At 37.5% G+C, this 27,823-nt stretch overlaps 2 protein-coding genes across 2 annotated transcripts in view; one reads left to right on the top strand and one right to left on the bottom strand.

Moving 5' to 3' along the window:
- Positions 1 to 387: 387 nt before the first annotated feature.
- LOC121377602 (polycystic kidney disease protein 1-like 2) lies at positions 388 to 24,747 on the bottom strand. Its single transcript, XM_041505663.1, has 4 exons — positions 24,465 to 24,747; positions 18,868 to 19,151; positions 6,408 to 6,549; positions 388 to 2,365 (listed from the first exon to the last, which is right to left on the bottom strand). The coding sequence occupies exons 1-4, from the start codon at positions 24,646 to 24,648 to the stop codon at positions 1,119 to 1,121; spliced, it is 1,857 nt and encodes a 618-aa protein (XP_041361597.1). The 5' UTR covers positions 24,649 to 24,747; the 3' UTR covers positions 388 to 1,118.
- A 2,539-nt stretch (positions 24,748 to 27,286) lies between these two features.
- Positions 27,287 to 27,823, top strand: part of LOC121378062 — a 13,710-nt gene continuing 13,173 nt past the window's right edge. Inside the window, exon 1 of the mRNA XM_041506162.1 lies at positions 27,287 to 27,338. Coding sequence (XP_041362096.1) covers positions 27,287 to 27,338 — 52 coding nt within the window. The remainder of the gene's footprint in view (positions 27,339 to 27,823) is intronic.

A 27,823-nucleotide genomic window follows, 5' to 3' on the forward strand; every position in this document is an offset into this window, starting at 1 on the left:
GTGAGAAAATCTCAGTTCACTGTGGGTTAGCTGGTTTTGTGGGGTTTCACTGTACAAGGCAAAGCATGTAAGCCCCATTTGGTTACAAAAGCTAGAGTATGATTAAAAGTAAAATGGAAAACATTTTCTGTGAACAATATCCGATTTGCAGGAATGTAAATAACATTGGACAAACTAATAATAATGATAATAACAATGAAATCTATAAATCTATGCAGGATCTTAAAAGTAGAGTATTACTATGAGTTTATTTCATTACAGAACAAGGACGGGACATATTTTGGTGTAGCTGTAAAGGATTGTTAACTGTGATCATAGTGCATGCACGATTCAGCGGATTGAAATATCTTTGATATGAGTTACCCGGAGACAATAAAAACAATCAGAACCAGTCAGTATATTTTATTTTCACTTTGTAACAAAATACTTTGAAACAATTAACAAACAGATCTTCAACAATGTTACAGTTTTTGCTGCGTTTTTGTGAACTTCAGTTTCTACCAAGACTATCTGAATCCTGATAATATGAAATGAATCCACGAGAAGAGTAATAAAATACTGCACAAACAGAAACTGAAATATCAATGAAAAGAGAAACAAAAACAATGGACGAAGAACAACATTGCCTTCATAATCGGACATTTTGCCTGTAACAAAATACTTTGGAACAATTAACAAACAGATTTTAGAAATCTTCAACAATTTTACGTTTATCCTGCTTTTTGTGTGAATCAAGCATCGTTATCAAATTAAATTTCCTAAGAATGTACTGAACCATGTGAACCTCAGTTTTTACTTTGCCTTTAACAAAATACTTTGGAACAATTAACAAACAGATCTTCAACAATTTTATGTTTTTGCTTCTTTTTTTGTTGTTGTGAACCTCAGTTTTTACCAAGACTATCTGAATCATGATAATATGAAATGAATCCATGAGAAGAGCAATAAAATACTGCACAAACATAAACTGAAATATCAATGAAAAGAGAAACAAAAACAATTAATGAACCAAGAACAGCAATGCCTTCATAAAGACCATAGTAATAGGACTTGACCATCATAAAAAGCAACATTTTGCCTGTAACAAAATACTTTGGAACACAATTAACAAATAGATTTTAGAAATGTTCAACAATTTTACGTTTTTCCTGCTTTTTTTGTGAATCAAGCATCGTTATCAAACGGAATTTCCTAAGAATGTACTGAACCATGTGAACTTCAGTTTTTACCGTGGCTATGTGAATCCTTGTAGTATGAAATGAATCCATGAGAAGAGTAATAAAATACTGCACTAACAGAAACTGAAATGTCAAAGAAAAGAGAAAGAAAAACAATGGACCAAGAACAGCATTGCCTTCATAAAGACCATAGTAATCAGACTTTCCCATCATAAAAAGGAACATGGTTATAACTGTCCTTGGAATATTTCTGTATCCTTCAAGTGTAGTGCCAAAAACGAGAACAGCAAATATAGCAAATGCCATGGTGAATCCAAACAAAGAAAACGAATATGCGATCAGTCTTCCTCTTGCGGAATGAAGTGTTTGTGCAAGCATGGACAATCGGACATTGAAACGAAGCAGTTTGAAGAACTTGACAATTACCAACAGGACTAAACTTGACATAACATATCTCAGTAAGGAATCATAAAATGCAGCAGTGTGAAAATTAACAAACTTCTCGAAATTATGGTCTGAAAAAGTGTTTACGAGATGATTACACACAAGAAGCCGATTAACAAACAGAGCAATGGTGGAGTACGCTAAACACAAAATGGTTAGTTCAACGAATGTCCATGACTCATTGAAGTAGTCAAGACATTTCATATTAAGAATTTTTTTTAATTCAGCATAAGTAAAAATAAACAGATATATAACAAAGAGGACCTCGACAATGGCAACAAAGGTCTCAAATTCATTCTGGTAGTGATAGAAGTTAGCCGTGTAAATCAGATGGTAAGGAAACACGAAACCAGTGTTGGAGTATTCAAACATCAGCACCACTACAGTGAACAGCTGGACATTTGGGTTGAAGAGAGTGAATTCCACAAACACTACCCGTGTCCGTTCATCAATCCATTTTGTCTTTTTAACTTTTTCTATAAGCTCTCGTGCCTTATAAGGATGTCTTGGTAACTGAAGAATATATCCCCCACCAGGATAGATGTCGAGCCTTCCCATAATTGGAAGGGTGTCTAGACTAGATCCAGACTGATATGTCCACTTTGTTATCTTTTCGTCAGTTGTTTCATGTTCCCAGTTTTCAGTGTAAGAACGAGATTCTTCAGCACCATAACTATAGGGTGGAAAACACTCTTCTGATGAATTTAGTCTTGACTTCAAATCCAGAAAGTGGATACAAGATCCTAAACCAAAATAAGAAAACATTTAATTAAAACACATGCACACACAAACACACACAATATAAAGTGTATATGGCTATGTTCCCAGTCATTGTTGTTTATGCCATTGTTAATATGTGTGATATTTGACATTATTAACATGTATATCATGTGTAACATTTGACATTGTGTTTATGTTCGTGTGTTCAGTCCATATTACAAGCTAAGAGATATCAAGTAAGATAAAAGTAGCAGGCAAAAATAAATATGTTCTGCTAAAACACAAAAGTGCATACTGAAAATAATACAGCATGAGGTGAGATGAGGCTCTGGAATAGTGTGTTAAAAACTAAGGACCTCTTGGGAGCATTATGGAACTAAAATATAAGAGAACTATAAGCTAAATAGCAGATGAAGCAATATATATATATATATATATATATATATATATATATATATATATATATATATATGTGTGTGTTTATTTATCAAAGACAGGCTGGCTAATGAGTCAGAGAACCTAACACTGGAGCATGCATCCTCTAATTATTTCAAATTTTGTAATAAGAAACACTCTCACTCACTCACCTCACTCACTCACCTACTCACTCTCACACTCTGTCTGTCTGTCTGTCTGTCTGTCTCTCTCTCTCTCTCTCTCTCTCTCTCTCTCACACACAGGTTAACATTTTGACCCAGATGCCATATCAATGGTAGACATTTTCTTCACTGACATATTGACCGTTGATATTTTATCTGTTGACATTATGACACCCTTGTTTTGAGCCCTAGAACATGCAGTAATATTACCTTATACAAATGCTAAAATACAACCTTGAGGATTTAGATGACTCCATCAATGGTCCCTTGACAGATGAGTATTTGTATGTCTGCCTCAAAAGATACCATTCAACCAATGCGCACTGTGTGGTATCAATTAATCAATGGCATATTTCTTGACTGATGTTTGTTCCTGATAAATGTTTTCCTCCCATTCCTAGCTATGAAAGAGAAACCCATTCCATGATGTCAGCCCATATGAATACATCTATCTTGTTTAAGACTATGATATCATTGCGTTTAACATTGGATGGAGTTTATTAGTATTATACTGGAGAATATATGTGGAAAAGAGGAATACACCATGGCCTGAAAATGAAGACGTTGACAACCATGGAGGTATAAAGTGATGACGAAGTACACAAATGTAGATGAGGATCATGAATATGATGCCAGACCACTGACCACTTGAAGATGGAGCTATTACAAAGCCTTTTTTATATTGTTTATCACTGAATTTACCAAATATAATATGCTGATAAGCACCGACAGCATCGACCAATACTTCCAGTTTATGGGATTTTAACTTTGATCTTCGTTTTTGATGATCTTATGTGTTAGAAAAGACAACAACTAGAGTTTTCCATTAGTAGCAAGGGATCTTTTATATACACCATCACACAAACAGGATAGCACATACCACCACCTTTGATATACCAGTCGTAGTGCACTGGCTGGAACGAAAATAGCCCAGTGGGCCCACTGACAGGGACCATTCTTAGACTGACTGCACAATAGGCTAGTGAAAGAAAAAAAGAAAGAAATGTTTTATTTAACGACGCACTCAACACATTTTATTTACGGTTATATGGCGTCAGACATATGGTTAAGGACCACACAGATTTTGAGAGGAAACCCGCTGTTGCCACATAGGCTACTCTTTTATGACAGGCAGCAAGGGATCTTTTATTTGCGCTTCCCACAGGCAGGATAGCACAAACCATGGCCTTTGTTGAACCAGTTATGGATCACTGGTCGGTGCAAGTGGTTTACACCTACCCATTGAGCCTTGCGGAGCACTCACTCAGGGTTTGGAGTTGGTATCTGGATTAAAAACCCCATGCCTTGACTGGGATCCGAACCCAGTACCTACCAGCCTGTAGACCGATGGCCTGCCACGATGCCACCGAGGCCGGTTAATAGGCTAATGATTTACCACTGGGAAATGCACCGCCCCTTAAACATTTTAAACTTTTGCGATCATGGTGTCCAACATAATAATTGTTTTCACATTTGATTAAAAGCAAAAGAGAAAACCTACGTCCGTCATACAGGTTATGCAACAGTCACATATCCACCAATTCAGGATACGATGCCTGTGTATGCCCAAATTTAGGGGAAATTTTGTAAAATCTCACGGCGGCCGAAAGGCTGCCTTGGCTATCCTGTGGGTGGCTTGACGTTCTTTCCTCACCGTAGGGCACATGGGATTCTTTTAACGCCAGATTAAAAGTTCCCAATATGTCATAGAAATTTCTGTTGGTTGTAAACCCGTAGACACATTGTATACAGCATTGCATGGGTCCAGTACGGCATCCGCAACATTCGAACGGATGCGGCTTATGTAGGATAATCCTGCTGTACTCTTGCAGCTTACCCATGGGCGCCTCGCAGTTGGAGTCGGGCCCTGCTGAATATGTGACTGCTACAACAGTGTGCCGCAGACCCCTGCGATACCCCAATTTACTGAAATTATAGAAATCTGCAGTAGGTAGAAAAATTTGTACGGGGCCTGGTGGATATGTGACTCTAGCATTAGGTTATTCCTACAGAAAACGCATCAAAAAATATTATATGCACATTCCTATGGACAGGACAATACATACCAGTCCTAAGAAAACCATAATTTATTAAGTATTACATTAGTCAAAATCATATGTCATGCAAATGGGTGTAGTATATTCAAATCTTATTAACTTAACAATTTGTGAGGATTTTGGTCTGAAATCAGTGTGTCTTGATGAAACTGGGTTTCTCTTGTGGCATTTAAAAAAAAAAAAAAAATTAACATTTTAAGGTGCACAGAAAATTCTTTAGAAAATACTAAAGATGACAATCAACATTTATGGCGCCCTGCTTATGAAACCGTTTAAGAGTTGAGACTCAAAACTCTAATATAGTGTAAGACTTTAAGACCATATACCGGTACATGGTATGGATGTGATGTCATTAGAAATTTGAGTCTACCTGTCAAAGCTGGCTCACACTTTCATTCATCTTTCTCATCTATCACCCTCTGCCTACCATTCTCATTATCTTAATATAAAACTAGATCCAGCCAGTGCAACACAGCTGGTGTAACAATGGATGTATGTACTATCCTGTACGTGGGATGGTCCATATAAAAGATCCCTTGGTGCTAATCAAAAAAGAGCAGCCCATGAAGTGGCGACAGCGAGTTTCCTCTCTCAGTATCTGTGTGGTCCTTAACAATATGTCTGACGCCATATAACCATAAATAAATGTGTTGAGTACATCGTTCAATAAAACATTTCCTTTCTTCCTTAATATAAAAAACTATCCAATTTCACCCCCAGTTTTAATCTGTTTTGACCTTTTCTGCCAGTTTCCTCGAATTCTGTCTTCTGAGCTGTCCACACCATTGCCTACCTATTTCAACATCCTCCATGGGTGCAGTCTCTGTGTACTTCCCTGCACCCACCGGACATCCTCGTCCTCTGCCGTTAATAAAGCTTCTCTGACCCATGCACTAACTAACGATCGCCGGTAATAGAGGAACAAAGTATGTGGTTATAAGTGCCTCTTAACAATGCCAGAAGTAACTACTGGACACTCTGCGCATTGGTCAGACTAAGCCCATAGATAAATGCTGATTGGGAATTACAGGTGTGTGGTATACATTGCCCCGCCCCGGAGATGGTCACTGGCGAAGTCAGAGGCTAGATCCGGGGCGGGTGTGCCTGAACCCTTGTGGATAGGGGCACGTTAATAGAGTTGCCCGTTGCCCCGTATACATTGCTACAAGAGACAAACACCTGTTGCGGTTGGAGAGACAAGAACTGGGATGTGAAGGTGGACAGCAAAAGAAGTTAAAAGAAAGGAGTATTTGCCAGATTGGGAAGAAATGAGATGGAATTCAAAGGAGTAAAAAGAAAAGGGGGCAGTAGGATAAAAAAAAAGAAGAAAGGAAAACAAAAAGGAAAGAAGAAAAGGAAGAGTCTATACTTTAAAGTTTCCTAAGCAGGGGCCCTGGGTTCCTGATTACCTTCACGTATTCTTATTTGTCGCAATCTTGTCCTTCCCACAAGAAATGATAGTGTATTTGGAATTGGAGTGGATGGCCCCAAAAAGACTTTGTCCAAAAACGTATCATTCAAATATTCCCACATAGTGTGTGAGTCAGTTACCTGTCAAAACAGAGAGAAAAGATAAACATGTATATAAAACTCAATTTGCTATTGTAAAACCAGCATTAAACTCCGCAAATGGTCAAATACAACACTTAAACCAGCATGGCTTATTGTGACCTCGTCGTGTATTGTCAAATATTTTGCAAAGGGTAATTAGAAGCATATATGTAAACCAGCATAGTCAACTGAGTCGCTTAACATTCACCAGAATCAAATGTCTCGGCTATTCAATGTTACTGACCATCAACTTATTCGAGATTACTGACCATAAACTTATTCATTATTACTGACCATAAACTTATTCGATATTACTGACTATAAACTTATTCAATATTACTGACCATAAACTTATTCAATATTACTGACCATCAACTTATTAAATATTACTGACCATAAACTTATTCAATATTACTGACCATAAACGTGTTCAGTATTACTGACCATAAACTTATTCAATATTACTGACCATAAACGTGTTCAGTATTACTGACCATAAACCTATTCATTGTTACTGACCATAAACTTATTCAATATTACTAACCATAAAGTGATTCAATATTACTGACCATAAACTTATTCAATATTGCTGACCATAAACCTATTCAGTATCACGGACCATAAACCTATTCCATATTACTGACCATAAACTTATTATTCCATATTACTGACCATAAACTTATTATTCAATATTACTGACCATAAACTTATTCAATATTACTGACCATAAACTTATTCAATATTACTGACCATAAAGTGATTCAATATTACTGACCATAAACTTATTCAATATTGCTGACCATAAACCTATTCAGTATCACGGACCATAAACCTATTCCATATTACTGACCATAAACTTATTATTCCATATTACTGACCATAAACTTATTATTCCATATTACTGACCATAAACTTATTCAATATTACTGACCATAAAGTGATTCAATATTACTGACCATAAACTTATTCAATATTGCTGACCATAAACCTATTCAGTATCACGGACCATAAACCTATTCCATATTACTGACCATAAACTTATTATTCCATATTACTGACCATAAACTTATTATTCCATATTACTGACCATAAACTTATTCCATATTACTGACCATAAACTTATTCAATATTACTGACCATCAACTTATTCCATATTACTGACCATCAACTTATTCAATATTACTGACCATCAACTTATTCCATATTACTGACCATAAACTTATTCAATATTACTGACCATAAACTTATTCAATATTACTGACCATAAACTTATTTAATATTACTGACCATAAACTTATTCAATATTACTGACCATAAACTTATTCCATGTAACTGACAATTGCATTTATGGATTTTCATCTATATATATTTATTTTAAAATTAAAATTTAAAAATAGTAATTAAACAAAAACTTAAATTAACATTTTGATTAATTTAAAACAAAACAAAATCTAGTTTCATTGATGTAGGACTTATAGTTTGTCAGAAACACAAAACTGTAAGATTGAGCTAAATGTAAAACTGTAAGATTGAGCTAAATGTAAAACTGTAAGATTGAGCTAAATGTAAAACTGTAAGACTGAGCTAAATGTAAACGGTGTTGCTATCACAGTCACCACAGATGCAAGAGTATATAAGGGTTCTTGCAGACTTTCAAGAATCAAATTTCAAACCTTTTCCATAACTGTTCAAACATATTTAATGACCTTTTCGCACACAAATCTGTAAACATGTACAGACGTATCACACTGCCATGAGATAAAATTGAAATCTGGTAAAACTGAATGTTCAACCTGATAACAAAATCAAAGACTTTCAATGATGAAAAAGATTGTTTTCAGGGACATAATGCATCACAAGAAGTAATCAAAACAGAAAGTAAATATGTATATACAGTCACTGTTTATGGGGTTCCCTCCCATTCTGCCTACAACCCACTTTGCCTACACCCATTTTGTCTCCAACCCAGTATGCCTATACACTCATTTGCCTACAGTATGAAAAAGTGACATCCCCAGTTAATAGTGGGACAATCCCTATTATTTTGTGTCTGAAACCAACATAAAAACATTGCATTATATAAACAATTAAGATTACAATGAACATAAGTAATGTAATTGGGGCTTAGTTGCGCAAAGGTGATTTCATGCTCTTTACGGTGATTAGTATTAGTCCTATGATCCCATACTGTGATCTTTAATTTGTGATCAAAGTTAAATGGCGTCCATGATCCTTTGATACAGGATTAAAGTTAAATGGCGTCCATGATCCTTTGATACAGGATTAAAGTTAAATGGCGTCCATGATCCTTTGATACAGGATTAAAGTTAAATGGCGTCCATGATCCTTTGATACAGGATTAAAGTTAAATGGCGTCCATGATCCTTTGATACAGGATTAAAGTTAAATGGCGTCCATGATCCTTTGATACAGGATTAAAGTTAAATGGCGTCCATGATCCTTTGATACAGGATTAAAGTTAAATGGCGTCCATGATCCTTTGATACAGGATTAAAGTTAAATGGCGTCCATGATCCTTTGATACAGGATTAAAGTTAAATGGCGTCCATGATCCTTTGATACAGGATTAAAGTTAAATGGCGTCCATGATCCTTTGATACAGGATTAAAGTTAAATGGCGTCCATGATCCTTTGATACATGATTAAAGTTAAATGGCGTCCATGATCCTTTGATACAGGATTAAAGTTAAATGTTTATATAAACGTAAGGATTATTATATTTGTGAGGTCATTTTAATTGTTTAATTGTTTTTGTTGCATAATGTTTCTATAATAAAATATGTGTTTGTCATATTATTTTGTCATGTTATTTTTATACACAGTGACCATACATGGAATGTTCCACTTTTAACTGGGGATACCATCTTTTTATACACAGTGACCATACATGGAATGTTCCACTTTTAACTGGGGATACCATCTTTTTATACACAGTGACCATACATGGAATGTTCCACTTTTAACTGGGGATACCATCTTTTTATACACAGTGACCATACATGGAATGTTCCACTTTTAACTGGGGATACCATCTTTTTATACTGAGTGTAGGCAAACTGAGTGTAGGCAAACTGGGTGTAGGCAAAATGGGTGTAGGCAAACTGAGTGTAGGCAAACTGGGTGTAGGCAAAATGGGTGTAGGCAAACTGAGTGTAGGCAAACTGGGTTGTAGGCAAAGTGGGTTGTAGGCAAACTGAGTGTAGGCAAACTGGGTTGTAGGCAAACTGAGTGTAGGCAAAGTGGGTGTAGGCAAACTGAGTGTAGGCAAACTGGGTTGTAGGCAAACTGAGTGTAGGCAAACTGAGTATAGGCAAACTGAGTGTAGGCAAACTGGGTTGTAGGCAAACTGAGTGTAGGCAAACTGAGTGTAGGCAAACTGAGTGTAGGCAAACTGAGTGTAGGCAAACTGGGTTGTAGGCAAACTGAGTGTAGGCAAACTGAGTGTAGGCAAACTGAGTGTAGGCAAACTGGGTTGTAGGCAAACTGGGTGTAGGCAAACTGAGTGTAGGCAAACTGGGTGTAGGCAAAGTGGGTTGTAGGCAAACTGAGTGTAGGCAAACTGGGTTGTAGGCAAAATGGGTGTAGGCAAACTGAGTGTAGGCAAACTGGGTGTAGGCAAAGTGGGTTGTAGGCAAACTGAGTGTAGGCAAACTGGGTTGTAGGCAAAATGGGTGTAGGCAAACTGAGTGTAGGCAAACTGGGTGTAGGCAAAGTGGGTTGTAGGCAAACTGAGTGTAGGCAAACTGGGTGTAGGCAAAATGGGTTGTAGGCAAACTGGGTTGTAGGCAAAATGGGAGGACACCCTTTACGCAGGAGCAGACAAACAGGATCAACAAGTACTGATAATCCAATTACTGTTGGCAAGCTGATGACAGGGTAAGCCACTTGGAATATCCAGGATTGGCAGTTGTCTAGAGACAGCATGCTACATTTACACAGTCCTAAGCATGAAACACTGTGTGTACACAACTAATTACTGCGCTGATAGCAAACCACTTAGTAAATAGACTTATACACAGTCAACTTGTTAAAATATACTGGGCAGCATAAATAGTCCTTCACTTGTAGCAAATTAAGTATTTACAATCACTGTTTATGATAGAAGCAGACAAATAGGTAAAACACAAATTGCATATTACTTGGCTACACTAGCCCGTATAGAATCAACGTAGGAAAGAAGCTCTTTCAGCTGACTTTCTTTAGTCTTTGCACCTTTCCTGGCACTGTTGGAAACACTCAGGAGGCTACCTCATTTTTCTGCTCTGCCATGTCTGCATGTTCGTCAGCAGTTTTTAGCAGTTGATGGATGTCTGCTTCCAGCCTTACCTTCTTTCTCATCAAGGTGGCCAGTTCTGCATCTTTAGCTTTTCTCTTTCTTGATCCGTCAGCTTCTTCTGTCCTTTTCCTTTGCTCTTCCAGGTAAAAGTCTGTATACCTATATTCCTGGCATTTGATGCTGATGTAATAAGTTCTTTGGACAGCTTTACATTCTGGATGCTTCCAACATGAAAAATGTGGTCAAGAATTACCCTCCTTGCTATAAGGGATAGGGCTCTCTGATTATCTGGTAAGGCCTCCATTTTCACAGAAAAGCCCCTGTCCACATCAGCTTGCCCATGTGATAGCGACAAAAAAAGCTTGACTACTGGCCAAAGCTGGCAGAATTCTTTCTTGTTTCCAAGAAGAGAAGCATACAGGGAGTCCAGGCGATAATTTTCACGTGAGAAGGATTCCAGACTGCTTGTTGCATCGGATTTCAGTGTCTCATCTAAGAACAGGTTGAATTCCTTGAGGATCTTGTCATAAGCACTGATGTCTAGCTTGCCTGCACTCACAAGGCAATTCAGACAGTTATGAAAGGCTGATACACAGCCAGCAGGATCCTTCAAAATGGCTTCAGGAGAAAAACAGGTTAAGTTTCTCACCAAAACTGTCGTCACTGGTGATTTCATCAGAAGCTTGTTCACTATGTCCAAAAGAAAGAAAGAAAGAAGTGTTTTATTTAACGACGCACTCAACACATTTTATTTATGGTTATATGGCGTCAGACATATGGTTAAGGACCACATAGGCTACTCTTTTACGACAGGCAGCAAGGGATCTTTTATTTGCGCTTCCCACAGGCAGGATAGCACAAACCATGGCCTTTGTTGAACCAGTTATGGATCACTGGTCGGTGCAAGTGGTTTACACCTACCCATTGAGCCTTGCGGAGCACTCACTCAGGGTTTGGAGTCGGTATCTGGATTAAAAATCCCATGCCTCGACTGGGATCCAAACCCAGTACCTACCAGCCTGTAGACCGATGGCCTGCCACGATATGTCCAAAAGAAACCGTCTACAGTCCAATCTGAAGGACAACACATCCCTCTCTGAAATCCTTTTCTGCTTCTTCCTATCACGTAGTGCATAACATGTTGCAAAGCCAACATCAGTTTTAGATACATCCATGTGATATTTTGACTTTCCTGGTTCAAAATCAACTAGATGCTTCACATTCTGAATTTCATCTAGATATTTCTTCTCTACAAAGTGATCAAGCAGACCCTTCAGCAACTGAAACAAGTCAGTTGCTAGAAAAGGAAGCACGCAGAGACGTTTCTGACTGGAGTGCAAGTAGAAATGGCTTCATCTCACTGGCCACCGACAGGAAAGACTGAAGCTGTGCAATGAATAATGGAGAAGAGGTAGCCTCCTTCATTGACTTGAATGATTTCAAGGTAGGTTCCTTCTGAAGCGATTTCACATACTGATTCAAAGATTCAAGAAAAGTAACTCTGCACTCTACCTGACAAGAAGTAATCACTCACACTCTGATAAGCATGATCGAAAATATCGCGGCCGATGCAGAAATTTCTAAACTTTTCAGTTTTAAACAAAATTTCAAAACTTTTCCAGGTTTTTAATGACCGCGGAAACCCTGGTATATATATATATATCTTACCTTAATTTTTACTTGATAAAGGCAAGAGCAAAATGAAAAGTGAGTTTCTTTCGTAATTACAATGTTTATTCAATTCAGGGCTCTACTATCACACTTGTCCGATTGCTCAAGACAAGTAGCTTTGGGTTTAGGTCAAGTCAGCTGAGAATTACATTAAAGAATTATCATTTATTTATTGACTTAACACTGATATATTTGACCATTACTGGAAAGCAAAAACATCATTTTGACATTGCTCAATTCTTTTCAGGACAGTTTCACGGGAAAAGTTGCATAAAGAGTCTCACTGGGACCCAAAAATTAACTATGCAGCATTCTATAAAAATCAATATTTTTAAAAAGCAGGACGACTAGTGAAATGTTTTATGAAAAAATTGGACATACAGTTGTTACATTTTATAAAATAATCAATGATATGAATGCACAATCTACTTAGCTTGCAATGTCCTTATTTGCCAGCTTGATTTTGTAATATTTGGATTTTACGTCCTACAACTGTAGCAGAATAAAATGTTCATGTCCGTCAACTGTTAAAGGGCCAAGAAAGATGAAACCAGTTGCTAAGCACTCCACTCCGACAGTCTGGGAGGACCTTGTCTGTGGCCATTTAAATGTTGATGTCACTTTACACTGATGAAGGAATTTCATACAAATATGATCACCTTCAAGCACTTGACACTTGCATTGTGTATTGGTTATTCGTCTAATGTAATAACCTTCGTCATAGTAAACAGCATATGAATCTTCTTTTAGCATAGGCTGCTGGTGTTCTACTTGTGTAGATGTATTGGTTTGGTTGATACTTCGATGTTTGCTTTGTCACTGTCAGAATAAGGTGTGTTAATTGGGTGTACATGCAGAGCAGCTTGTGTCCATTGCCCAACAATCTCCAAGTTGCAGCATTCACTTTCTGTTCTTTCTCTGGAAAAAGGAAAGCATGCAGGACAACAGCAAGATAGATCTCTAAACCTAACAATGTTTGGTGCCAATGCAGAAACACAATGAATCTTCATTGTGCCAGGTACCGTCTTGACCTTTGGACGCTTCCTGTTCACATCAGTCGCTTTGATGAAAAACACTCTTGCACCGTTATTATACTGATCCTGTACAGATTTACAAATACTCTGACCTGGCTGCTTTAATCTTCCTCACAAAACTGATACAGTTTCGGGGCATTTCTGATTAAGTACTCCCTTCGGGTGACTGCTTTTGAGACATTATATCTGACAAGTGCTCCAAGACCATCTGCATTGGATTTTGCATGACCAAATTCAAAATAGTTGTGTGTTAAGGTAATATTATATGTTGAATTGTGATAAGTTATATCTGCTAAACGTTTTGCACATATGTACTGACATGCAGCACTATCAGATAATTGTTCTACATACATGTAAGTCAAATTTAATATGGATACTTGTTTTTCAGATAAGTATATGCCTTTGACAGAAAATGTGCAACACCATCAGCATCATGTTTCAGATCATCACTTATACATATTGTTGTTTCTTTCTTGGTGAATGGACCTGTTTCATGTGTGTCATTAACAAAGGTCATTATGGGATGTATGGTCACTGTAGTGTTTGACCATGTGCACTTTGCACTTCATCTTGAAAGTACATGCATAATTCTCAGCATAGTCTAAAAACAAAAGTGCAGAATTTGGTAGCATTGTTTCTTTGCAACTTTTTAAATGATTCTGTTGCCAAGCAGCCAGAAATATATGCCAGAAAAAGTTGACATCTCTCAGTTAAACCCCACTAACACCTGCAGATTGTCAACAAATGGCTCAGACTTCGATACAAGTCACACGTACATAGCAACATCCAGACATGTCAATATCAAATCTGCTCAACTTTAACATGTCGTAAAATGTCCTTTCTGAAACTTAAACATCGATTTTTGTTCTTGACACAACTGTAGGTGTATATTGTGATTATAGTAATAGAAAAGGTCAATGTTCATGACAGGACATCTTCAAAAACAATTTAACGGCCCAATTGTAAATTTGTAACACAACATGTCCGTTAATTGCAGAAAACGGCCGCCTTTTTATTTGTAAAATTTCTTGTGAATTTTCTGACGATGTGAATCCATGTGAATTTTCTGATGATGTGACTAGTACGACACTGCTGATCGTACTTACTATTAGACTGTGCCGTCATTCACGATGTATTGCGGGAAGAAAAGAAATGACGGAATAATATCAGAAATCGTTGCCAAAATGGCAGCCATCCAGAAGTAGATCCGCAACTTTTATTGCGTACCCGAGCAGATCGAGGGAACGCCATGTGACGTCACAGGTACTTCAGCAAAGCGCCAGTCCTAAAATGGCCGATTTGGAACAAATCCAGGCCGACGAAAATTGGGTACGGACTTGGGCAGCGTGAAGAAAATTTCGTTGGACACCATCGAGGTTGTTATATCGCTAGGTCAATGAAAGCGTTTTCCTGTTTGGAAATGGATGATTTGAAAAAGACCAAAATTCCTATTGGGCAGCAAAAACTTCTGTTTAAAAGTGTGCTGAATAGTTTTGATAACGTGATTCCTGGTACCAGCAAAGCCGACAGAGTGAGCGAAGCAGCGGCAAATGAGGAGTTTTCAGCTGAAGATGAGCATATCCCCGAGGCAAACCTGTCAGGAGGATCAAATCCTGCTGTTGGTGATCACCGTAATGAGGGAGTTGTGCAACAATTGATAAAGCAGCTACAAACCCAGCAGGCTGCAAAGCGAGGATCAAGTGAAGGGGAAGCTGTGATGTCAACTTCAAACAATGTGACAGGTATGTTGTCCTGGCAGGACCCTCAGGTTTACCTGAAGTCAATTAGTTCCACTAAATCAAATCATTATGATATTATAGATTTTGTAGTCTGTGTCTTAGCTATGTCAGAAAGAGTAGTATCTGCTACAGATGATTTGTAACTGGTGTGTAGATCAGGGGCCAAGAAACCCAAGTTAGAAAACCTAACTCTAAGTCAGTGGTCAGCAGCAAATATTGCTATTCTGCATAAACTTGTCCAAGGTGGCACCCTTCCTATGACCCAAGTATTTGACTACTTGTCCTATACATCCCATTTGTATAGCTTAATCAGCACACATGACCTTGTATTGGTTTATCTGTATGACAGGGAGTATCGGCGCTTACAGTATATGCATATGTTTAAATGGGGTACAGCTGTGGGACATCTGTCAACTGGGATATTGAGATTAAAGCCGGTATCACAACCACAAGGCCAGTCTCTTAAAGCCAGGCCTGCTCAAAGCAAGCCAAGGCCCAGCTTTGCCTCTCACACAGGTGAGGGCAAAATTATTTGCAGGAAATATAACAGTAGAGTTGGCTGTCTAATGAATAATTGCAAATATGATCATGTGTGCAATGTACCAGTCTGTTTTAAACCTCACCCAGGTCAGATGCATTCAGATGCAAAAAACTACCAGTAAAACCTCTGTGTGGCTTAAACTTCACAGCTTGGAAAGATGAGCCGTCTATTAATGATATTGATAGAGATTTTATTTTGCATGGGATTGAAGATACTATCCCATTAACACAGAGCGTGTTAGATAGATGTCAATAGGTACTCTGGCCACAGTTTTCCAATACAGGTCAGGTGTAGATACTATCCCATTAACACAGAGCGTGTTAGATAGATGTCAATGGGTACTCTGGCCACAGTTTTCCAATACAGGTCAGGTGTAGATACTATCCCATTAACACAGAGCGTGTTAGATAGATGTCAATAGGTACTCTGGCTACAGTTTTCGGCGAGGCGGGACCTCCTCTGCTTTAGAGTGTGGTATACCTGTTGATCTTATTCAATCTCAGGGTACTGGCGCAGTGATGCATATAAAAATTACATTGATCTGTCCTTGGAAGCCTGCCAGTAGGTGGCTCTTTTAATGGGCCAGGCAGTTAGTAGAGTTTAAAATCATGTAGTGGTTACTACCAGGGGTGGGGAAAAGCCCTTTTCTCCCGGTCTGGGACCGATTCTCGATCTCTGAGACCGAAATTATTTTTTTAAAACGTGTGTTTGCCGGTCCCACTTTTGTCATTCTTGTCGGTCCGAACCACCTGTCCATTTCTATTATTGGAACAAATTCTTATCCGTCAAGTGGACCGGCCTACCCAGACATCGGTATCTCATGCATGATTTAAAATAATAAATAAATAGTGGTCAGTATAGCTTGTGTTTCAGACATCTGTGATTTTAAAGTCTGCCTAAGTATATATCGTCAGTCACTGAAGTCGGACCTACAGTAGTGTCAATCCACAGCCACTAGGCTAGACATTAATTTTGTCAAAGTTGCTGAGCCAGTCAAGAGATAAAACAGACGTTAACAATAACACCATTCTTGGTGAGAGAGCCATCAAGGTATTACACTCCAATTAAAACAAAGGACCCAGAGTTTGCAACTGGTTACAATCAACACCTGTCAACACCTATGTACGGAGCTTTGTCGGGTCGAGTGTCCCTGTCGGAAGCAAGAGACTTGTGCAATACAAACTGCTTGAAATAGCATAAAATATACTGAAATAATCAATAAATGTATTTATTGTTGACTGTTCAATGTAGTCTATCCAATAATTATAAAGGATTTTTAAATTAACAAAAGGTTTCCACTTTCTTGTTAACAAGTGGGTGTAAGCAGAACAGCTACATGTACTGGTTATCTCAAGAGCCAGTAGAGGTCAGATTTCATCCAATCAGTGATGACGTTATTAATCTCTTTGTCTAAACATGTGCTAGCTCAGGCTGTCAAACGCTTCAACGGTGCGATCTTTTAAGAATTTTCAGGACACCGTACTGAATACTCGTACTTTTTATACATATATGGGATTTAAATTCATAACTTTTATTCCTTTTTTATATTATTTATTCCATTATGTAAAATATATACAATTTGTGGGATGTTTTTTTCCCACTGATGTGATAATTTTTTTTTTTTTTTTTATTTTTTTATTCCTTTCTTTTCCCCCTCTCACCCCCCCCCCCCCCCCCCCCGTTAATGAAGACATCAAGCGGGACCGATTGACAATTTTATTTTTCCCCACCCCTGGTTACTACCTCCCTGACTCTAAAACATGTATATATGCTTATAAATGTATTAGTTTGTCTGCCAGGACAGCATATGAATACGCATTATATATTAAGATGTATTTTAACCCAGGACAGATGTGGGTGATTCCGAATAACTACTTGTAAGTAGTTGCACCCGGGTTAACCGACTGATTGTGTATTGGCTGTGGACATAACTGGTGTGCATGAAAGTAGCATGCATACAGCAACAAGCTATTGTGAGCCTGCAGCATCCATTCCCTACTTGTGCTCTACACAGGTTTGGGCTCTAGTTTTGGAATACATGGTTTATAATCATTTTGTTAAAATGTATTGTCTATTAACATGAATGCGGATGAATACTATGTGTATTCAATTTAATAAACCATGAATTTTGTCCCAAACCTGTTTTTTGTTCAGTTTTCTTTATAGAACTGATATTAATGGGAATATTATTTTATATAATATAATATTAATAGAAGGGATTTAGCACATCTTGTATTAATGCATCATGTTTTTGTTTTGGTCTGGTTTGTCGACATATAAATAAAAGGGTCAGCTGACATCGGTGACTAATGAGTGTCGCCTTGTTATTGCCAGGGATTTAGGAAGGAAGAAATTAATTCTTAAATTTAAGTGAAATTTTTTTGTAGTTATATTTATATGTGAGATTATAATCTAGATGGAGAAAAGTGTATTATGGAAATTAATTCTCAAGTTGCATTTTAAATAAAATAAATTTCCATGCATATCTAGCACTTGACCAATCGCAGAGTCATAAGGAGATCTTTCAACCAATCAGAGTGAAATCAGATTTGAAATCACAGCAAGCCACTTGCATTTGGCACTACCTATTGTTTAACTGCAGAAAACGGCCAAATTTTTATTTGTAAAAGTTTTCCCACCTTCCCTCCCTGGTACATATTTTTAATATTTTATTAATGTATTAGTTTACTGTATATAGATTGTAGTTAGTAATTGGAATACATGGTTTATAATCATTTTGTTAAAATATATTGTCTATTAATATGAATGTGGATGAATACTACATGTATGTGTATTCAATTTAATATACCATGAATTTTGTCCCAAACCTGTTTTTTGTTCAGTTTTCTTTATAGAACTGATATTAATAGCCCATATATGTGTACATGTGTGTGTGTGTGTGTGGATATGTTTTATACATTTATTTAGGGCTCCCATCACTGGCATTGCTATGTTTGTGTTTTGGGACAATAAAAGAAGGGGAAAAAAAGAAGAAGAAGAAGAAAAAAGAGAGTTAATATATAAGGCAAAACTTACTTTATAAAAATATTTAGTTTCGTTATGTTCAAATGTACGGATGTAGATATTCTCAACACCATTGGTAACACTGTAGGACTCTTTCACATCACTGTGGCCCAAAACCACCAGCAACACTATGGCAACAAATGTGAAATACAGCAAGATCTCCACCAGGATCTCCCAAGTGCGCTGGTCCATGAGGATTTGAGTGCGAATGTTTTTAAGGAGGCGTTGTGACACAGGTGCTATATAGTGTGTAGATGATTTTGTATAATCATCTTGCATAAAGAACTCCTCTTCATCTGCAAGTGGATAAGTAGTGAAATGAGAACATGAACCCAACGGTGCCTTCATACTACCTCATATTTACTGATACATGGGTTTAGGAGAGGTACTGGGTAATTGGTGTGTTTTAGCTCCTATTTACTGATACATGGGTTTGGGAGAGGACGTACTGGGTAATTGGTATGTTTTAACTCCTATTTACTGATACATGGGTTTGGGAGAGGTACTGGGTAATTGGTATGCTTTGGCTCCTATTTACTGATACATGGGTTTAGGATGGTACTGGGTAATTGGTATGTTTTAACTCCTATTTACTGATACATGGGTTTGGGAGAGGTACTGGGCAATTGGTATGTTTTAACTCCTATTTACTGATACATGGGTTTAGGAGAGGTACTGGGTAATTGGTATGCTTTAGCTCCTATTTACTGATACATTGGTTTGTGAGAGGCACTGGGTAACTGGTATGTTTTAGCTCCTATTTACTGATACATGGGTTTGTGAGAGGTACTGGGCAATTGGTATGTTTTAACTCCTATTTACTGATACATGGGTTTGGGAGAGGTACTGGGTAATTGGTATGTTTTAGCTCCTATTTACTGATACATGGGTTTGGGAGAGGTACTGGGCAATTGGTATGTTTTAGCTCCTATTTACCAATACATGGATTTGGGAGAGGTACTGGGTAATTGGTATGTTTTAACTCCTATTTACTGATACATGGGTTTGGGAGAGGTACTGGGTAATTGATATGTTTTAGCTCCTATTTACTGATACATGGGTTTGGGAGAGGTACTGGGCAATTGGTATGTTTTAACTCCTATTTACTGATACATGGGTTTGGGAGAGGTACTGGGTAATTGGTATGTTTTAGCTCCTATTTACTGATACATGGGTTTGGGAGAGGTACTGGGTAATTGGTATGTTTTAGCTCCTATTTACTGATACATGGGTTTGGGAGAGGTACTGGGTAATTGGTATGTTTTAGCTCCTATTTACTGATACATGGGTTTGGGAGAGGTACTGGGTAATTGGTATGTTTTAGTTCCTATTTACTGATACATGGGTTTGGGAAAGGTACTGGGTAATTGGTATGTTTTAGTTCCTATTTACTGATACATGGGTTTGGGAGAGGTACTGGGTAATTGGTATGTTTTAGTTCCTATTTACTGATACATGGGTTTGGGAGAGGTACTGGGTAATATGGTACGTTTTAGTTCCTATTTACTGATACATGGGTTTGGGAGAGGTACTGGGTACGCTGACAAATGTACTGCCGCAGTAGTTTAATAACAACATTAATAACAACCCAGAACTGTTCACTTAATTAGTTAATCTCTAGGTGTCTAGTTTACACAATATGCTAATCACTTCACCGTGACACAACACCCACACATTGATAATTGAGAAACGCTTCCAGGGGAACTTAATTAATAAAGGAATTACCTATTCCTAACTGATTAATTTTTTTAACCCTAACTACTCATTCAGTAACCTTGTAACACAGAATTAATACTGGTACCTATCACAATAAAGACAATAACCTACAGTTTACCTAGGTCTTCTAGGATGACTGGCCAAGCTTTATATTACCAAATACTCGTATAATGTTACAACAAAAAGTCTACGATTTACTTCGTCAGATGACCGAAGACACTGTCTAAAGAATGTTGGTATAATACAGTATTAAAATATTTAAAGTCACATCAATCACATCAAGGTTATACACAGAGCAGAAAATATATATTTACCAAAGTCCCGTCTGAACTAATATAGATCGTTCAGTGGACGACGTCCGTGATCCCCTGGAGCCTTCCTAGTTCTCCTCGTTATCTCAAAAAAACTAGCTATTTATTATAAATCAGAATATCGCCTGGGGGTACAAGGCGGTCCTCCCCCTATCAAGTGATATATCCCCAACTCCCAGAGACGCATTTTTCTCTTTGATCGCCAGACTTACTGACGCCTTGGTCGCCAAAAATTCCATGGTCGCGCGGAGGTATTACGTAACTACTAGCCACATGGCCTCCACACCTACTCTGGGTGTGTATTAGAAAAGCTCGATGACCGTCGCGCAGAAGTATTACGTAACAAGTTACCCACCTGGATAAGTGCAATTTGGAACTGCACACGGCCTTCTAAAACAATTAATATCGCCACAGGTGAAAAGAAATTAAGAGCATGTACCGTCACAATGGGTTTGGGAGAGGTACTGGGTAAATGGTATGTTCTAGCTCCTATTTACCAATACATGGGTTTGGGAGAGGTACTGGGTAATTGGTATGTTTTATCTCCTATTTACCGATACATGGGTTTGGGAGAGGTACTGGGTAATTGGTATGTTCTAGCTCCTATTTACCGATACATGGGTTTGGGAGAGGTACTGGGTAATTGGTACGTTTTAGCTCCTATTTACTGATACATGGGTTTGGGAGAGGTACTGGGTAATTGGTACGTTTTAGCTCCTATTTACTGATACATGGGTTTGGGAGAGGTACTGGGTAATTGGTATGTTTTAGCTCCTATTTACTGATACATGGGTTTGGGAGATGTACTGGGTAAATGGTATGTTCTAGCTCCTATTTACCGATACATGGGTTTGGGAGAGGTACTGGGTAATTGGTACGTTTTAGCTCCTATTTACAGATACATGGGTTTGGGAGAGGTACTGGGTAATTGCTTTGGTTTGTCAGAAACATCTGTAGAGGTTGGGTAATTGGTATGTTTTAGCTCCTATTTACTGATACATGGTTTTGGGAGAGAAACTGGGTAATTGGTATGTTTTAGCTCCTATTTACTGATACATGGGTTGGGTAATTGGTATGTTTCATCTCCTATTTACTGATACATGGGTTTGGGAGAGGTACTGGGTAACTGGTATGTTTTAGCTCCTATTTACCGATACATGGGTTTGGGAGAGGTACTGGGTAATTGGTATGTTTTAGCTCCTATTTACCGATACATGGGTTTGGGAGAGGTACTGGGTAACTGGTATGTTTTAGCTCCTATTTAATAAGATCTGTTTCAGAGAGGTACTGATACATGGGTTTGGGAGAGGTACTGGGTAATTGGTATGTTTTAGCTCCTATTTACTGAGACATGGGTTTGGGAGAGGTACTGGGTAATTGGTATGTTTTAGCTCCTATTTACCGATACATGGGTTTGGGAGAGGTACTGGGTAATTGGTGTGTTTTAACTCCTATTTACTGATACATCGGTTTGGGAGAGGTACTGGGTAATTGGTATGTTTTATCTCCTATTTACTGATACATGTGTCTGGGAGATGCACTGGGTAATTGGTAAACTTTAAAACCCAGTGATATTGCCCCTTTAAAACACATACTGGGTAATTGGTATGTTTTAGCTCCTATTTACCGATACATGGGTTTGGGAGAGATACTGGGTAATTGGTACATTTTAGCTCCTATTTACCGATACATGGGTTTAGGAGAGGTACTGGGTAATTGGTATGTTTTAGCTCCTATTTACAGATACATGGGTTTGGGAGAGGTACTGGGTAATTGGTACTTTTAGCTCCTATTTACTGATACATGGGTTTGGGAGAGGTACTGGGTAATTGGTATGTTTTAGCTCCTATTTACTGATACATGGTTTTGGGAGAGAAACTGGGTAATTGGTATGTTTTAGCTCCTATTTACTGATACATGGGTTGGGTAATTGGTATGTTTCATCTCCTATTTACTGATACATGGGTTTGGGAGAGGTACTGGGTAACTGGTATGTTTTAGCTCCTATTTACCGATACATGGGTTTGGGAGAGGTACTGGGTAATTGGTATGTTTTAGCTCCTATTTACCGATACATGGGTGGGAGCCCCATTGGGACTGGTATAACACAGCTCCTATCTGCAAGATATCTGTTTCAGAGAGGTACTGAAAACATTGGTTTGGGAGAGGTACTGGGTAATTGGTATGTTTTAGCTCCTATTTACTGAGACATGGGTTTGGGAGAGGTACTGGGTAATTGGTATGTTTTAGCTCCTATTTACCGATACATGGGTTTGGGAGAGGTACTGGGTAATTGGTGTGTTTTAACTCCTATTTACTGATACATCGGTTTGGGAGAGGTACTGGGTAATTGGTATGTTTTATCTCCTATTTACTGATACATGGGTTTGGGAGAGGTACTGGGTAATTGGTATGTTTTAGGTCCTATTTACTGATACATGGGTTTGGGAGAGGTACTGGGTAATTGGTATGTTTTAGCTCCTATTTACCGATACATGGGTTTGGGAGAGATACTGGGTAATTGGTACATTTTAGCTCCTATTTACTGATACATGGGTTTAGGAGAGGTACTAGGTAATTGGTATGTTTTAGCTCCTATTTACAGATACATGGGTTTGGGAGAGGTACTGGGTAATTGGTACTTTTAGCTCCTATTTACTGATACATGGGTTTGGGAGAGGTACTGGGTAATTGGTATGTTTTAGCTCCTATTTACTGATACATGGTTTTGGGAGAGAAACTGGGTAATTGGTATGTTTTAGGGGCGATCGTAATACATTGTCCGCCATTTACTGATACATGGTTTTGGGAGAGAAACTTCTTCTGTTTTTTCTCCTATTTACTGATACATGGGTTTTTCGAGAGGTACTGGGTAACTGGTATGTTTTAGCTCCTATTTACCGATACATGGGTTTGGGAGAGGTACTGGGTAATTGGTATGTTTTAGCTCCTATTTACCGATACATGGGTTTGGGAGAGGTACTGGGTAACTGGTATGTTTTAGCTCCTATTTAATACGATATCTGTTTCAGAGAGGTACTGATACATGGGTTTGGGAGAGGTACTGGGTAATTGGTATGTTTTAGCTCCTATTTACTGATACATGGTTTTGGGAGAGGTACTGGGTAATTGGTATCTTTTAGCTCCTATTTACTGATACATCGGTTTGGGAGAGGTACTGGGTAATTGGTATGTTTTAGCTCCTATTTACTGATACATCGGTTTGGGAGAGGTACTGGGCAATTAGTATGTTTTATCTTTTATTTACTGATACATCAGTTTGGGAGAGGTACTAAGTAATTGGTATGTTTTAGCTTTTATTTACCGATACATCGGTTTGGGAGAGGTACTGGGCAATTGGTATGTTTTAGAGGTGATGACGTTAATTTGGGCAATTGGTATGTTTTAGAGGTGATGACTTTAATTTTCCAAGATAAAAATTTTCAATATTAACATCAGACATTTTTAAACATTAACATCAGAAATTTTAAATATGAATCGGTTTCAAATTTCCTCCAAATGTTATACAAAGGGGCTTGTTCACAGCAGACTTTATGATTTATGGGTGGACTCTCTGTATACCTGCTGTTTGCTCTTGCTTTCCAGTGTCATACTGCATGCTTTGTCTGAATATCAGAGTGAGCAGAAACGCTACAGCTAAAACCTTGACTGGTTCTGTAATGAGTGCACTCTGGAAGAACGACGTGCAGAAAGAAATGAGCCATGCCACACTTTTGTCGTAGCCGTACTTGAGTCCATACAGCATCACAAAGAATGAGCAGATAAGGGAGGTTGTGACTGCTATGAAATAGGCAACATAAACAAAGTACCACGGCAATCTGAAAGAAAACAAAAGTGAAAAGGTTAACAAATCAAACCAGGCATTGAATTTGGGGATCCAGTAAAACTGAGTAAAGTTCTACAATAGAATGTACATGTTTTGGGATTCCATCTCATAATTTTACACTTCCAACCAAGAATCTGAGATTTGTGGAATCACGGCATCCTGATAAATAATAAAAAATTTCATTAAGTAATTCATTTTTACTTGATTTGAATATCTAAATTAAGGTTGAAGTCTGCTGTGCTGGGCACCCCTCCCCCAAGCTGACTGTGTTGTTTGTCCCGGAAAGTTGGTTCATGATTACTGGTAGTTGTTAGTGATATAGGCAATATATACATGTAGTGACATGGGTGGGAGCCAGTTTTGTGATTCGAATTCAGTACCTACCAGACTAAAGTAAAATTATACCCAAAACAAAAATAACAAGTGGAATATATATGCAATATCCAGTTACCCTAAATCTTCAAATGAAAATTGAAGTCTTCCATATTATAAAATCATTTTTGTTGTATAAAATCCATGCAATGTTCATTTATAAAACATTATTACTCATATTAATACTAGACCATACCCTTGAGTTCTCAACAGGTGACACTTGTTTACAAAGTTATTATGATATATTTGATGTATTAATATTGGAGCATACCCTTGACTTCTCAGCAGGTGACACTTGTTTACTAAGTTATAATGATACATTTGTTGTGTGTTAAAACTTCAAGTGTATTAACAGTAAAAGTAAAAGTGGTTATACAATGTTTAACATATCCTGGAATATTTATTTTTATTCAGATTGTATGATTCAGTTTTATTGTTTTTGGTTGATACTATATATTGTTGTGGTAAATAATGTTATATATATATATATAATATAATCACTACATGGTTAGATTGTGTTGGACACGTGATTACGGACAACACATATAATGAGAAGAAACCCACTACTACCAAGTCATGGGCCACTCTTTTCGATTAGTAGCAAGGGATATTTTATATGCACCATCCCAACAGACAGGATCGTACATACCACAGTCTTTGTTACACCAGTTGTAGGGCACTGGCTGGAACCAGAAATACCTAAATAGCGACAGCGATTGATCCTAGACTGATCACCAGACCTGTCAACCTTTAGTCAAGAGAAAGCAGGAGGTGTGTGTTGAAAAAGCAGGAGATTTGGTCAAAAAGCAGGAGATTTATTAAATTCACACAATTTAACCCAAAATCGCAAGATTTAAAAAAAACATTATTACAATAAGTTATATGAATACTTTATAATGTCATATATACTTCTTAACTTTAGATCTTGGCATTAAAAAAAAAAAAAAAAAAATATTATTATTATTATTTTTTTTTTTTAAGTTTAAATATTATTATGATTTAATACATATTTAAACAAAAAAAAATATTTTATCCAAAAATGTTAAGAACATGAACAAGAAATAAAAAATTTAATTAGTACATTTACGGTATTACACTTACAGCCTTACAGGTTGCGTTACATTATCATTTGTGGTTAGTGTACCTAATACCAAAGACAAATTTATATAAATCTTATAAATTAATATTCAGTTTTTACTATAATGAGGAACGGTGGCGTGGTACTGATTTAAAATCATTATAATGATGGCAATAAACATTGTATTTTCATTAATCATAAGTAAAACCTCTTTACGGACATCGTGTGAAATATACCGGAATTATACCCATTTCCGTGAGTAACTTTATGTTCAATGTCAAACAACATTTTTTAATTGTACAAAAATAATTTCTTGAAGTGTACCCTTATAACCAACATTTTACCGCACAAACATACAAAATTCACTGACACAAGTATGTTTATACAGCTAATTGGTCTTTTCGTTGTCTTGCTGTGACATGTGATTTTAACATGCATCGTGTGTATCGCTGTCAACTCAGATTTGTCATAGTTGCATTATGTAATCCAGTGGGAAGACATTTTACAATTCAGAGGTGTTATTAAAAGTAAAGTTTGTTTTATTTAACGACGCCACTAGAGCACATTGATTTTTAATCTTATCATCGGCTATTGGAACTAAATTGGATAGTTTTTTTTTTTTTATATGGCAACACTGAATGTCAATACACAGCCTGTTTAATTAGCGGCAACACGCTTCGTAGCCATTACGATGACAACAAACATTATAATAACACATCATTTTATAAACTCCATGTGCTTTTTTAACAATATAAATAGGCTATCCCACAATTCTCACTTCGGCAAAGGTTAAACAGTCGGGACAATTCGGCCTGTTACATTCTCGGAAACCGAAAGTAGTCGACATTTTCCGAATGAGAAAAAAAGGCAGAGTTACTTCCCTTCTGTTATTTTGACAAAAGAGGATCGATTTTTTTTTTATGCTTACAAAAATGTCATTTAACAGGAGAAACTGTCTCCCGCACAGGGGAAAGGAGATTTGATCAAATACCGGGAGACTCCCGCGGAATCCGGGAGGGTTGACAGGTCTGCTGATCACACATCTGTCTACCTCCTACCTATGCAATATGGCAGCTCATTACATACATGCAGTGAAGAAACATGAGAATGGATGTTCAAGTTACCAGCAGGTTACCACATGTGAAGAAAGTCAAGAACGGTACTTTGTTCCATATATGAACCAAAAATACCATCACCTAAATTTTTATGAATTGTGTGTTATTCATATATAAGATACACATGCAAGTATCAACAGTAATTTTACAGTAATAATAGAGAAAATTATAAACTTGATAAATTGGTCCAACTGGTAACCTATATGTGCATCAACACATACTATGCTTATGGTGACGACAGTGATGTAATACGTACTGATGGAAGGAAATAAGGTAACACATACTATGCTTATGGTGACGACAGTGATGTAATACGTACTGATGGAAGGAAATAAGGTAACACATACTATGCTTATGGTGACGGCAGTGATGCAATACGTACTGATGGAAGGAAATAAGGTATCACATACTATGCTTATGGTGACGGCAGTGATGTAATACGTACTGATGGAAGGAAATAAGGTATCACATACTATGCTTATGGTGACGGCAGTGATGTAATACGTACTGATGGAAGGAAATAAGGTAT

Source organism: Gigantopelta aegis, chromosome 7 (genome assembly GCF_016097555.1).
Source record: "Gigantopelta aegis isolate Gae_Host chromosome 7, Gae_host_genome, whole genome shotgun sequence".
In the NCBI taxonomy this organism is placed as follows: domain Eukaryota; kingdom Metazoa; phylum Mollusca; class Gastropoda; order Neomphalida; family Peltospiridae; genus Gigantopelta; species Gigantopelta aegis.

Coding starts and splice junctions, on each gene's coding strand:
- LOC121377602 (XM_041505663.1), bottom strand. CDS start 24,648: ATGCTGTATGGACTCAAGTACGGCTACGACAAAAGTGTGGCATGGCTC. Junction 19,152..24,464: donor AAAGCAAGAGCAAACAGCAG/GTATACAGAGAG, acceptor ATCCACTTGCAG/ATGAAGAGGAGTTCTTTATG. Junction 2,366..6,407: donor ACAAATAAGAATACGTGAAG/GTAATCAGGAAC, acceptor ATTTTGGTTTAG/GATCTTGTATCCACTTTCTG.